Genomic DNA, 14,359 nt, shown 5'->3' with positions numbered 1-14,359 from the left:
AGAATCAGTACTCAATAACATCAACAAAAAATTAATAGTTTAATCTGTAACATAAATTTCCAAATTCAAAAATATCAAAAAGAGTTTGTTCAAATAATGTATACTCAAATTATTTAAATAAAATGAACAAAATCTGATACAAGCATGTCAGAACATGAAAAAAATTAATTCATGTCTTCAAATCCCCCAAAACAAAAAACAAATTCGCAAGTCCCTATTTTTGTCATTGTCATTATAGGGTTTTTAAAAAAGAAAGAGAAGTGAGAAGACAAAAATATGGAAGAATTTCAGTGAAGTGAGGGTGAGAGCACTCTCAAATGAGAGGAGAGGTTACTTTTTTGGTATACATAATGAGTGAAGATAGTATTTTATTTTTTAGAGTTTCATAAATAAAATAATAAATTAAAAAAATAAAATTAGGTAGGTGGGTTGGTGGGCCAACCCGACTCACCACGGGTTCAACCCGCATGAGCCGGGTCTAAATGAGCCAGGTTGAAATCTGACCCGCACATAAATGAGTTGTATTTTTCAAACCCAACCCGGCCCGAACCCGTGACGGGCCAGGTTGGCTCGCGGGTTGTGACCCATTTTGACGGCTCTAGCTAAAATCATATATGTTTCATAAAGAGGTCACTATTTTATTAGGATAGAAAATGATGTCTTTACCTATACATCAATCATATATTTATAAGGTCTGTGACAGGCAAGTCTATTGATTAACCATTAGTATATTTGTAAAGTGTAAGACAACCTGATCCATTAATACCTGCTAACCACCCAAAATGATCATTAACTCTGATTGATATATTTCATATAGTACATAAGACAATTTGACTCATTAATACTTGCTAATTCTGATCGATATATTTCATATAGTAAACTAACCGTTTGGTAATATTCAATAGACTGATCGGTATGAGAGCACAAATCGAGCGATCAACCTTAAACAATAATTAAGTCAAAACTCGATCATTACCGATTGAGTCGTAATTAGGTTGACGCTAATTCAAAACTCCATTTTATAATTTATAAATATAAATTTGAAGTATTGTGATAAATTGGTTAAAATTGATACGCATTTATTACTAAAAGTATAAAAGTTTTACTCACTTTGATATCACCTCCCATAAAGAATGAACGGTGAACTTAAAAAAAAATTTGGACGAACAAACTTAAAATACGATTAACCTCAATCTCACCCACCAAAAACAATATTTATTAGAAACAATTTGTAAGTTTAAACATAAGAATAGGTGAAATAATGATAGAGAAAGCGAGTGCTTTACAACCCACTAGCATGAAGAAAAGAAAAAAAAAAAAAAAAGCAACGGTGGTGCAATTCATGAGATGAAGAATTAGGGATCCTTACCGCCTAGGGTTGTGTGAAAAGGTAGAGGTAGTGTGATGTCTTCGTCAAAATTAGGAATAATTATATTAAAGCTACGTGCAGTGATGAGCTGAACATAACGGTGGGTGACACAAAAGCCAATTCCATCCCTATTTCTTTCTCCCAAAATTCCCGCGTCACCTGGACGGCCAAAAAGCAAAGCTTTGACAAACAGCCTTCTATGCTAAGAAAAACCACACCTATTGCTGTTATCATTTCTTTATTTATGTATCACTTTTTGTATTATATTCTAATTAGATCAAACTTAATTTGTAATATAAAACTATTACAACTACAATATTCTACAATTACATCAAATGTATTATATATATATATATATATATTGTCAAAATATTATTAAAATATTAAAAAAAAACTGTTTCAAATTTTCCATATCTTACAGATATAACTCTGTAAATCCCCAGCACGCAAAGGGAAAAGAAAACAGTAATAAAATGTCTGTAGTGACAGAGAAAAAGACCCCCAAAGGCTTGAAAGGTCTAAAGGTCCTTGCAGATCAAGATAAGAACCTCTTTTAATTTTAATTTCAATTCCACAAATCCATATTTTAGCCATTCACATCAAAGAATTCCACAAAAAGCTTCAAAGGATTGGTAATCCACAAGAACCCTGAACTTGCCATAGTAGGGTTTCTATCAGTTAGGACATCAGATAGACAAACAAACTCTAAGTCATCCATACGCAACGTTGGGAAACTAACCTTAGAGAATGGGCACTGTTAGAAAACTTATCGTGGAGGTTGTGGACGCTCACCATCTTATCCCGAAGGACGGCCACGGCAGCTCCAGTCCCTATGTGGTCGTCGACTTTTACGGCCAACGGAGGAAGACCAGGACCGCGGTTCGCGACTTGAACCCGGTCTGGAACGAAACGCTGTCCTTCAACGTGGACACGCACTCTCAGTCTCACATCTTCAGTGACATGCTCGAACTTGACGTTTACCACGACAAGAATTATGGCGCCACACGCCGGAACAATTCCCTCGGCAGAATCCGCCTCAGTTCCTCGCAGTTCGTCAACAAAGGCGAAGAGGCTTTGGTTTACTACGAGTTGGAGAAGAAGCACTTGCTGAGCATGATCCAAGGTGAAATAGGCTTGAAAATCTACTACATCAACGAAGAGGTAGTTCCTCCTACGCCGCAGAAAGAGGAGGCACCGCCAAAGAAGAAAACCGAAACGGAGAATGTGGAGAAAGTGCAAGAACCACCCCCAACGGCTGAAGGTGAGAAACCTAAAGAAGAAGAAAATGCAGAAGCTGAACCTCCTAGAGATCCAATCATGTCGGAAAAACTAGTTGAACGAGAAACAGAAGCAGAGCACAAACCTGAACAGTCAGAAAGTGGAGACCAGGTGGTTCCGTTACCAGCCGACCTGAATTTGGACGTTAAGGCAGCGTCTGTGTCGAGGTCGAATTCGGAAATAAGGTTCGGCGGAACCAACGGTCCTCCTCCTCCGGCGATGAGGAGGTCTGCATCAGCTGGGAGTTTCGCAGCGTCAGAGGCGTCGAGTGAAAGCAGCTTGTTGATGGAAAAATCCTCGTTTGATCTGGTCGAGAAGATGCACTACCTCTTCGTGCAAGTGGTGAAAGCGCGGTACCTTCCCACCAACGGTAACCCTGTCGCTAAGATCGTTGTTTCCGGGCAGCAACACGTGACTTCCAGGCCCGCTCGCAAGACCACAGTCTTTGAATGGAACCAGACGTTCGCCTTCGCACGCAACGCACCTGATTCCACCTCTTCGGTGCTGGAAGTTTCCGTGTGGGACCCAGCCGCGACTCAACCCTTACTAGGAGGAGTGTGTTTCGACGTCAACGAGATTCCCGTGCGGGACCCACCGGACAGCCCTCTGGCACCTCAGTGGTACAGGATTGAAGGCGGTGGCGCCCTCAATGGCGACCTTATGATTGCCACGTGGATGGGAACGCAGGCTGACGAGTCCTTCCCCGACGCGTGGAAGAGCGACACCTTCGCAAATGTCAACTCCAGAGCCAAAGTTTATCAGTCGCCCAAACTGTGGTACCTCCGCGCAACTCTTCTCGAGGCTCAGGACCTTCTTTCGCTGCCCTTCAACTCTTCCAAGGAAGCCTGTTTTCAAGTGAAGGCCAAACTCGGATTCCAGGTGCTGAAATCCAAAACCGTGCTCACTCAAAACGGCAACGTTTCATGGAACGGCGAGGATTTCATATTCGTTGTGGCAGAGCCAGTAAGCGACCACCTCGTTTTCACTCTAGAAAATCGCCAACCAGACGGGCCGGTGACAATGGGGGTACTCAGAATACCTTTGCACGCCATAGAGAGGAGGGTGGATGACAGGATGGTCCAATCGCGGTGGTTCACGTTCGACAATCCCAACGAGAAGGAGCAGAACAAGCCCAGGGTACACCTGCGCTTGTGCTTCGACGGAGGGTATCACGTGATGGACGAGGCAGCGCACGTCTGCAGCGACTACCGCCCCACGGCAAGGCAGCTCTGGAAGCCTCCGGTTGGTACGTGCGAGCTCGGCATCATCGGTTGCAAGAACTTGTTACCCATGAAGACGGTAAAGGGTAAAACCACAACCAACCCGTACTGCGTGGCCAAGTACGGCAACAAATGGGTTCGTACGCGAACCGTTTCGGAAAGCACAGAACCCAAGTGGAACGAACAATACACGTGGAAGGTTTACGATCCTTCATCTGTTTTAACCATCGGAGTATTCGATAGCTGGACAATGCCATTGATAATTGATAACGACAATGATAAGATCAGTGATCAAAACCCTGGCGAACCTGATTTCCGCATTGGAAAAGTACGAGTTCGTATTTCTACGCTGCAAACTGGGAAAGTGTATAGAAATTCTTACCCGTTGCTGGTGCTAACTCCCAACGCGGGTTTGAAAAAAATGGGTGAAATCGAGATAGCGATCAGATTCGTTCTAACCACTCAACGCTTGGATCTCCTCCATGTCTACCTGCAGCCGATGCTACCATTGATGCACCATGTAAAACCGTTGGGGGTAGTGCAGCAGGAGGCGCTGCGGAGCACAGCAGTGAGGATGGTGGCGGAACACTTGGCGAGGGCGGAGCCTCCTCTGAGGAAGGAAGTGGTGTTTTACATGCTGGACGCGGATTCGCACCACTTCAGCATGAGGAAAGTGCGCGCGAACTGGTACAGGATAATAAACGTGGTGGCGGGGGTGATCGACATCGTGCGGTGGGTAGAGGACACGCGGGGATGGAGGAATCCAACGGCCACGGTTTTGGTGCACGCACTGCTGGTGATGCTGGTGTGGTTCCCTGACCTCATTATTCCGAGCTTCTGTTTCTACGTGTTTGTGGTGGGCGCGTGGAACTACAGGTTCCGGGAGCGTGACCCGCTTCCGCATTTTGACCCAAAGATTTCGCTGGCGGAGGTGGTGGAGAGAGAGGAGCTGGACGAGGAGTTTGACGCCGCGCCGAGTGGGAGGGCGAGTGAGGTGGTGCGCGTGAGGTATGAGAGGCTGCGGACGCTAGGAGCGCGCGTGCAGACGGTCCTGGGGGATCTGGCGACGCAGGGGGAGCGGTTGCAGGCGGTGGTGACGTGGCGCGACCCACGTGCGACGGGGATGTTTTTGTTCATGTGCTTGGTGGTGGCAATGGTGCTTTATTTGGTGCCGTCGAAGATGGTTGCCATGGCTTGCGGGTTTTACTATCTCCGACACCCTGTCTTCCGTGACCGCCTTCCCTCGCCAGCGGTTAACTTCTTCAAAAGACTTCCCTCCATGTCGGATCGGATTATGTAGATTGTTTTGTTATTGTGGAAGTCAAGTAATGGAATGGACATTAGCTGAAGTTCAAATTATTCCTTCCGTAGATATCAAATATGGATTATTTAGTATTAATTATTTAACTAAAGAACCTAATTTTGGACTATTTGGACTTGATGAAAGATGCCATGGCTTTCACGTTTACATTGTGTTTAAGTTGAAAGGGTTTGAGGATCGATTGTCCTTCTTCCTCTGTTCCGAATTTTGATTATCTGATACTTTTGAAGAACACGCTCCACACTGATCAGTTGTTGACCTGTAGAAGGTATTTCGACATTCAAGTGTCAGATATTTTTCTTAATGAAGTTTTAATATGATTTGGAAAAAGTGTCTTTACCTAGACATTAATCTCATATTTATAGGTTCATAGCAACCAAACTCATTAGCTATCCATTAATATAGTATATGTTTAGGAAATAAAACTCGTTAATTATTCATTAATATCATATATTCAATTTGATATGACAATTAAACTTATTAATTAACCATTAATGTGCTTTCCAACATACTTACTGATTTTGTTGTTGTACGACCATTCGGTTACTTCAACCGATCGACATCTACTCATGGTGAATCATAGATCAATCGATTCCTACTTGTGACGAATCATGGGCGACTCCCGTGACCCTGACTGGTACACTCTTTATAGTACATAAGCCCCCCAAGCCCAATCAATTGAGAACAGTTGCGAAGGGGTTTTACATATGTCAACCAGTCTCAAAATGGCGCGAAAGTATGGTTATCATATGTTGTTACATGTGAAATAACTGTTGATCGTGGGACACGTGGAATCGTGGGATTTGTGTCCGTTGAATTTGAAAGGTCGAGCCTCCCTAATAGTCCAATTTAATTGTTATGGACAATTGAGATTGGAATCTAGAAACCACTTTTTCAGACTATAAATAGGGGATGAGGCCACTATCATTATCACGTTTTTCTCTCCTTTCTTCTTCAACCGATCCCGGAAGCCTTTTCTTTTCAGGTAACTATGTCTTCTACCACGTGGTCAACCGGTGAGCCCGTCGGTTAAGGTTAGGGGTACGCTGACGCTGTGGCGGAGTCGTCTTCATCGGTGGGGTCCTCCGTCTTGGGCTCCGCCTTTGAGGGAAACCAGCCAGTGGTGAGTGAAGAAGCTGTGGAGGAGGAAGAGGCATAAATAGAGATCGATGCTACTGAAGAATGGGTTAATGTCGCTCCCTCGCCTGCTGTCACCGGGTATGATTGGGCTCCCCACGAGGTAGGCCTTAGAGCTATCAAAACGGGTAACCTGGCCCTCCCACCACGGGTTGGTCACTTAGTGAGTCAACCTAACTTGACTCATTTATTAGCGAGCCAGAAAAATTCAAATTCGGTACGACCCACCACAGGTTGGTGGGTAAATGGGTTAGCTCATTGGCTCACTTAATTACAATATTTTTAAAGAAAAAAAACTACAAACTTTCTAATATAATTCAAATCTAAACAAATTTCACTCCCAACATGGTTGTTTAATAAATTTTGAACATAGGAAACTTAAAAAAAATTTTCAAGCAAAAAAATAATAAATATCTTTTTATAAAATTAAAATTAAATTTTAATAAAATAAAATTAGATAGGTGGGTTGGTGGGCCAACCTAGCCCACCACGGGTTCAACCCGCATGAGCTAGGGTTTAAATGAGCCAGGTTGATATCTGACCCGCATAAAATAATACAATTTTTTCAAACCCAACCCGACCCTAACCCATGGTGGGCCTGGTTGGCCCGCGGGTTGTGACCCATTTTGACAACTCTAGTAGGCCTATATGCATCCTTTTACATCATTAGTGCCTCGTTGGAGTATCCGGTCAGCCGAGTGAGTATATTGGCCAACACAAAAGATGCCGAAAGTAGGAAGTTGGTCTTCTGTAAAATGAACGAGTGAGCCTGTCACGGGCGGGAAGGTCATGACACTGATATTTTTTATGTGTATACCACCTTGTTCCGTGATCTAGGCATTCAACTTCCCTTTACAGAATTTCAGATGGGCATTCTTCGTGCACTAAATGTGGCTCCAACTTAACTTCACCTGAATGGGTGGTCATACATGCAGGTGTTTTCCGTGGTTTGCACCGCCCTTGCCCTAACGCCCATAAGAGCTTCATTTCTCTATTTTTTTCGTGCCTTACTACATCCAAATAAATCCTGGGTGTCTCTCTCACCCGTAAAGGATAAGCAATTATTCACTCTATTCAACACTTCTTATAAGGAATTCAAGACGAACTTATTTAAGATATCAATAAAGGTGTCCGACCGGTCTATCTTTTATCTAGACAACGATCGACCCCAATTTCCCTTCTACTAAGCATCTAGAAAGAATTGTCTTGTGGGCAAAGTATGCCATGACTCCCGACGAGCTAGACACAGTCGGCCAATTTGATCAACTACCCCGGAAGACCTCTTCCTGAACGCTCATCAGCTTCCTAACTTAAGCATATTTCAAAATCATTTTCCTTTCGAAACACATCAATGCACTTAGCAAACACGTATTGGCAAAGCAACGTGTTTTAATCAATTATACAACTAATGTAATCGGTTAAAATATAACTATTTTTCCTCTATTAAGCATGTACTGGAATATGAAGAAATTCAATAGATTATATACACAGTTTAATCGATTGTTTCTTCCAAACATACAAAGTGCAATATGTTTCAATATTAGATTCATTTTCATACAATGAACATATATACCAATCATTTCAAGCACAAACACAATAATGATCAAGGAATTGTTATGCTATTTGTTGTGCAAGAAACCATAAAACATTTCTTTTGTTCATCATAAAAAACACATATGTAAGATGGGATTTTCTAGATATAGCTCCCCCTATCAACAATTACAACCTATTATAAAAAAACTGTTGTACCACATATAAAGGACTGAATTCAATCCTCTTCACTACTCCGGACAACTTTTTCTCAAAATACATGAAAATTATTGTAGCAAAAAGCATCATCTACAAAATAATTCAAAAAATTACCATTAATATACTAAAATTTGTACATTAAACAGGTTAATTATTAATTGAAGTCAGTTTAAAAAATCATTACCAAGTTATCTACATGCTTCATTGGTGTCAAAGAGTAACATTCCATTATGGACAGGATTTGACCCCAAATTTCATATACAATCCTGACAAAACAAGAATATTTAATCAAATTCCAACATGTTCGTTCAAATATTTAAACAAAATGCATTATACAAGCAATCCATTACCTCCATGGAAGGTCAAATCAAATGACTTTGCGGTACAACTTGTCCACATCCATAATCGTTGACAAATCACCAAAATAACTCGACAACGGTGGTATTGAAAATACTACGCCATCAACATCTAGTGGTTGGTCTTCATGGTGAGATGGAGGTTGCTCATTAACCACTCATTCATCATCGTCATGGTCATCAACTTCAACATCTCATGGATGGTCTTCAACATCTCATGGATTGAGGCTGTACCCAAATCAAATTAATGTTCAATAAGAAATGCAATATATAGTAGGAAGTGACTCCTAGGTCGTCTCTCCAAGACCAACATTTGGTTCAGTCATTAGATCAAAGCCAGAAAACATCAAGCATTAGTCTAAAAATCAAGTGACCCAGTATCATTGCAAGTCAGAATAGGGAACCATAAGTGCCAACTGCATAGGGTCAGACCGCCAGAAAACAGAAAAACAGGGGTGCTGCCATAGACGTCCGCCTCCCGGGCGGCCAGAGGGGGTGCTCGGGCGGTGAACGGTGCTGCCAAGCGAGGGTTTGCTTGAGTTTTCACTTTCCAAAACAGTTTTAACCCAATCCCAGCCAAAATTGACACACTTTAATTGGTCAAAACAGGGGCAAAACAAGTTTGAGCAACACCCAACATAAAAAATCAATCAATTTCATCATTAAACATCAAACCCCTTTCAAGAACATGCATCTTCATCAACATTTCATCAATGGGAAGATTAGAACATGAATTTTCATGACTTACTTGGATGGAAGCAAGGAATCAACAATGAATGCACAATCTATTGGACGGAAAGCAAGATACTAGCTGCTACCCTTTCAAAAACCCCAAACTTGGCTTCTTGGATGATGCAAAGTGGTGGAAACTTAGGGTTTTGTGAAAGAGGAGAGGGGGAGAGTGAATAGGGCACTTGGGAGAAGTGTTTAGAGAGGCAAGGTTGAGGGGAATCTGAAAGTGGAGGCTTGGACGAGACCCTTAGGGTTAAAAGGAGTGAAGGTGGGCCAAGCCCGCTTGGGCTGCGAGTTTAAAAGTCTAATCTGTGATGCCGCCGCCTGAGCGGTCCAAGTGGATGCGCGGGTGGTAAACGATACTTTTCCCCCATTGATTTTTGCTCTATTTTGGGTTTTCCTGTCCAGGGGTTTTCAGATTCAGCTTTAGGATTTTCATACTTCCTATCCCTAGCTCTCACAACATTCAAATCGAACAATTAATCTCTTCCCACCCCTTAGGTATTCAGTCAAACAATCTCACAGAAACAAAATTTAATTAACACAAGTCAAATGAAGAAAATAAACAAATCAAAACTCTGGATTTGCACATTGGGTTCAGTCAATTAAGAAGGTGGATTTCTGTCTGGAAAAATATGTTTTTTTTGTTAAATCGTGTTTTGTAGCTTTGTTGTCGGTGGTTTGTTTCGTTTGCATGTTGGAGATGAAAGGGTTAATCTTTAGATCCCTTTTTTCATTTAACGTGATTAATAATAGGATTGATGAAATTTATGTATTTACTGAGAGGAAATGTGTAGTTGATGTCTTTAGTTTTCTTGTGTTTTCCTTCAGCATATATGTCTTTGTTTATGTGTATGTGGTTGTTATTGCATGATAATAATAAAGATACACAATTATTGTTTCTTAAAATTTTTTGATGATTTGTGATTTAGCATTTGTTTACCTTCTTATTGAGCCTGTGGATCAAAATAATAAACTGTATATGCTCATGAATCTTCCCTTTATTGCTTTGGAATTATTAGGTTCCTTGGATTTTGTGAGGCTGTCTTGTAATTGAAACCATGGCGGATGAGGTTGCGAAATTTGAGATGGTTCAAGGACCAGTGGAGAATGATGTTGAAGGAGGAAAACCTGTTTTACATGAGAAAGAGAATGGAAAGCTGGAAAAAGAAGTAGGAGGGAATATGTTTTGACTTTTGAGAGCATGCAACAACTGAAAAAATAGCATGAGGAGTGTGTATGTTTCACCTTAAAATATGAGCACTTTAATGTGATTTCTTTAGGATGTGCTTGGTAAACTGGGTAGAAAATGAAAAAGAAGAATATATGAATGCGAAAAAGGATGAAATGTTTTTTAATTTCATCTGGTGTTTAGGTAGAGAAGGTGGAGAGTGGGTTGTTAGAAATAATTTTGTTGGACCTTATTTTTCTGTTTCCATATTGATAAATTTTTGAAGATGGAAAGAAACATGTTATTTGCATATAATTTGATGTTTTAGCAACCTAGTTTACACATTGAAATTGGAGTCTTGGAGTTCTGCCAAATTGGCAATTATTTAGCATATGTATTTACTTTAGCACTATAAAGTAGAATTTTGTTCTTGATATAAGTTTCATAAAAGCATGCCCAAAGTTGTCATCGATGGCAATTTCCATTTATTTTTGAATCTATTTTTAAACTAATTTGTTTATTTCAGTGCTATGTAGCACAATGGAATAATATCTCAATTTGTAATAATATTTTCTTGTTCAGAATTCCTATTTCTATCAAAGTCGAGCAGTTTTGAACAAAGCCGAGATCTGGTTGCAAAGAAAGATATCAATGCTCTTGATGAAGTTTCACAGAATCAGGTTTGTCCTCATAATATTGGTTCATACTAACTATACAATATTTAGTGATGCATTGCATAATTTTTTTCCTGGTTTTTTAACTGATGGTTATGATATTGAATCTTACATTTCCCCCTATTCCAGGTTGAGAAATTTATGGCACTCTGGCACAGTGACAAAGCATTCAGGAATGATTATGAAAAAAGGAATTTTGACCTCATTAGATATACGTCAGTTAAGTCGGGATGGACAGATGAGGAACCCAAATGAAAAGTCATTATTGGAAGAACCAAAACTTACTGAAGTTGAAGCAATACCAAAAACTGTTCCAAAACAGGCAAAGGAGAAAACTACAAACTAAGGCATACAAGGCAGCATCAATGAGGAACCTTTGTCAATGACAATTGCTAATTTTGTTTGTACAACATCTCTAGGGCTATCATTTTTGCAATTCACTATAATATGAACTTAATGAGGAACCTCTTTATTTGTGGTATTTTCTTGTTCTTGTGCAATGTATTTTTAATTAATTTTTTACTTAATTTCATTTATGCTCTCGTTGTGTTCTTTTCCTTTCCCTTCAAGTGCTTTAATTTTGACCAAAAGAAAACATTGAATTTCTCTTACAATTTTAAACTCAAAATTATATTCACTAGTTCACATCTTTAATTCTTGAAACTTTTATTGATTAAATAATAATGTGAATCTTAAATATTTTAACATAAATATAAATAAATATTTAAATTGATTCTTAAAAGATAAATAAAAAGTGTTTAATTAAAAATCTCGATATAAATGTGATAATCAATGTCTGAACATCACCTGTATGTTCAATAAGTCTTAAAAAAAAAATTGTTTCACTTAAAAATTAACGCCAGTTTCACAGTTGACCCCTATGTGCATAAACTTTGTCTAAACTCGCCACTTATTTTACCTTTGCTCTCAGCGTTGTTTCTACACAATGAGTTTTATAAAGAATTGTTCCTTGGCCATGGAGTTCGATATAAATGTGATAATCAATGCTTGAACATTACTTGTATGTCCAATAAATCTTAAAAAAAATTGGTTCACTTAAATATCAATGTTATTTTAACAGTTGACCCCTATGTTCAGAAACTTTGTCTGAACTCTCCACTTATTTGGCCTTTGCTCCCAGTGTTATTTCTGAACAATGAGTTTTACAAAGAATTATTCTTTGGCCATGGAGTTCAATATAAATGTGATAATCAATGCCTTAACATCACTTGTATGTCCAATAAGTATTAAAAAAATTGGTTCACTTAAAATTCAATGTCATTTTTACAGTTGACCTCTGTGTGCAGAAACTTTGCCTAAACTCCCAACTTATTTGGCCTTCGCTCCCATTGTTGTTTCTACACAATGAGTTTTACAAAGAATTGTTCCTTGGCCATGAAGTTCGATATAAATGTGATAATCAATGCCCAAACATTACTTGTTTGTCCAATAAATCTTAAAAACAAATGGTTCACTTAAAAACCAATGTCATTTTCACAGTTGACCTTTGTATACAAAAACTTTGCCTGAACTCCCCACTTATTTTGCCTTTGCTCCCAATGTTGTTTCTGCATGATGAGTTTTACAAAAAATTGTTCCTTGGCCATGGAGTTCGATATAAATGTGATAATAAATGCCTGAACATCACTTATATTCCAATAAGTTTTTAAAAAAAATGGTTCACTTAAAAATCAATGTCATTTTCACAGCTGATACTTGTGTGTAGAAACTTTGCCTGAACTCTCCACTTATTTGGCCTTTGCTCCGAGTTTGTTTCTGCACAATGAGTTTTACAAAAAATTGTTCCTTGACCATGGACTTCGATATAAATATGATAATCAGTGCTTGAAAATCACTTGTATATCCAATAAGTCTTAAAAAAAATTGGTATAAATAAATTTGTAAATGTTTGGTTTAATACCTATTTTGGTCCCTCCTTTCGGAGGGTTTGTTCAAAGTGGTCCCTCTATTTTTCAAAAGTTCACTTAAGTCCCACCTTTTGCAAAAACTGTTCAAAGTGGTCCTTTTCGCTAACGGCGTTAAGTTCATTAACGGCAGACGTGCCAGGTGTCTAACATCTGCTGATTTGGTATTGTTAATTGTTTTAAAATATATATATAATAGTGACGTGGAAATTAAATTAATTAGGGTTGGATTAGAGAAGGATTTAGAGGTAATTTTTTGCTCAGCACCAGCTTCCCTCGTCGTAGACGCCGCCTCCACCAGCTTCAGAACCTTTTCCACCGCTGCCGCTCCCAGCTCCGCCTCCGCCAACAGCCTCGACAGCGAAATCAGAGAAATAGACAACGAAAAAACAAACATAAATTCAATTTCTCAAAAACAGATCACAAAATCAGAACTTACAAGACTACCACTCTTCCAGCAGAGCACTCAACTCCAAACCAATTACAATGGTTAACTGCTACTTCATCGTTGACCCAATTTGACAAAGCACCAAAAGGGTCTCTTACTATTCCCTGTTTGAACTTCAGAAGAGCTTTACCTGCACATAGAACTCACTTNTCAGCTTTATTTTCCCCTCAGATATGCACAAATAACTTCACTAAATAGAAAATTCCACAAAGCAAAAGCTCAATACCTTCTTCNTTCAAAGAGCAACCATAACTAAAGTTCTGAAACAACAAACAGAACGCTAGAAGGAACAGAGGGTCCCTGAAGCAGCTGGGTTTCCAGTTTTTGTTCATTCNTGCTGCGTGAAAANGTCAACTGGGGNAAAATAAGCACGATCCAGAAACGAAATTGAAGGAAGTTGATTCCCAAAAGGATCAGTCTTCGAAAGTACAGAAANATATGAAATTTCTAAAACATTGTCATATATGGCAAAGGGGTGAATCTCCAAACCATGTTCTTAGACCAAGGAAACCAGTTTGGACTCATACAACACATTANAAAAATATTTGAAAACGCGTTCCCTCACAATAGAAGGTTCTGAAGNTGGGAGCGGAGGCGGAGCTGGGAGCGGCAGCGNTGGAGAAGGTTNTGAAGCTNGTGGAGGCGGCGTCTTCGACGAGGGAAGCTNGTGCTGAGCAAAAAANTANCCCTAAATCCTTCTCTAATCCAACCCTAATTAATTTAATTTCCACGTCACTATTATATATTTTTTAAAAAACAATTAACAATGCCAAATCANCANATNTTAGACACCTGACANGTCTNCCGTTAATGAACTTAACGNCGTTAGCGAAAAGGACCACTTTGAACAGTTTTTGCAAAANGTNGGACTTAAGTGAACTTTTGAAAAACAGAGGGACCACTTTGAACAAACCCTCCCAAANGAGGGACCAAAATAGGTATTAAACCTANNNNTTNTNNANNANNNTTNANNNTANNA

General features: G+C 39.6%; 1 protein-coding gene across 1 annotated transcript; it reads left to right on the top strand.

The window, feature by feature from the left end:
* The first annotated feature begins 2,069 nt into the window (after positions 1-2,069).
* On the top strand, positions 2,070-5,266 carry LOC106776111 (protein QUIRKY). Its single transcript, XM_014663440.2, has one exon. It carries the CDS (start codon positions 2,117-2,119, stop codon positions 5,165-5,167), a length of 3,051 nt encoding a protein of 1,016 aa, XP_014518926.1. The 5' UTR covers positions 2,070-2,116; the 3' UTR covers positions 5,168-5,266.
* The last annotated feature ends 9,093 nt before the right edge of the window (positions 5,267-14,359 follow it).

The sequence above is a fragment of the Vigna radiata genome, chromosome 10 (genome assembly GCF_000741045.1).
Source record: "Vigna radiata var. radiata cultivar VC1973A chromosome 10, Vradiata_ver6, whole genome shotgun sequence".
Classification (NCBI taxonomy): Eukaryota; Viridiplantae; Streptophyta; class Magnoliopsida; order Fabales; family Fabaceae; genus Vigna; species Vigna radiata.
The sequence above is the reverse complement of the archived record's forward strand: the minus strand, read 5'-3'. Positions and strand labels throughout refer to the sequence as shown.

Excerpts from the sequence above, each read along its gene's own strand:
- LOC106776111 (XM_014663440.2), top strand. The coding sequence starts at position 2,117 with ATGGGCACTGTTAGAAAACTTATCGTGGAGGTTGTGGACGCTCACCAT.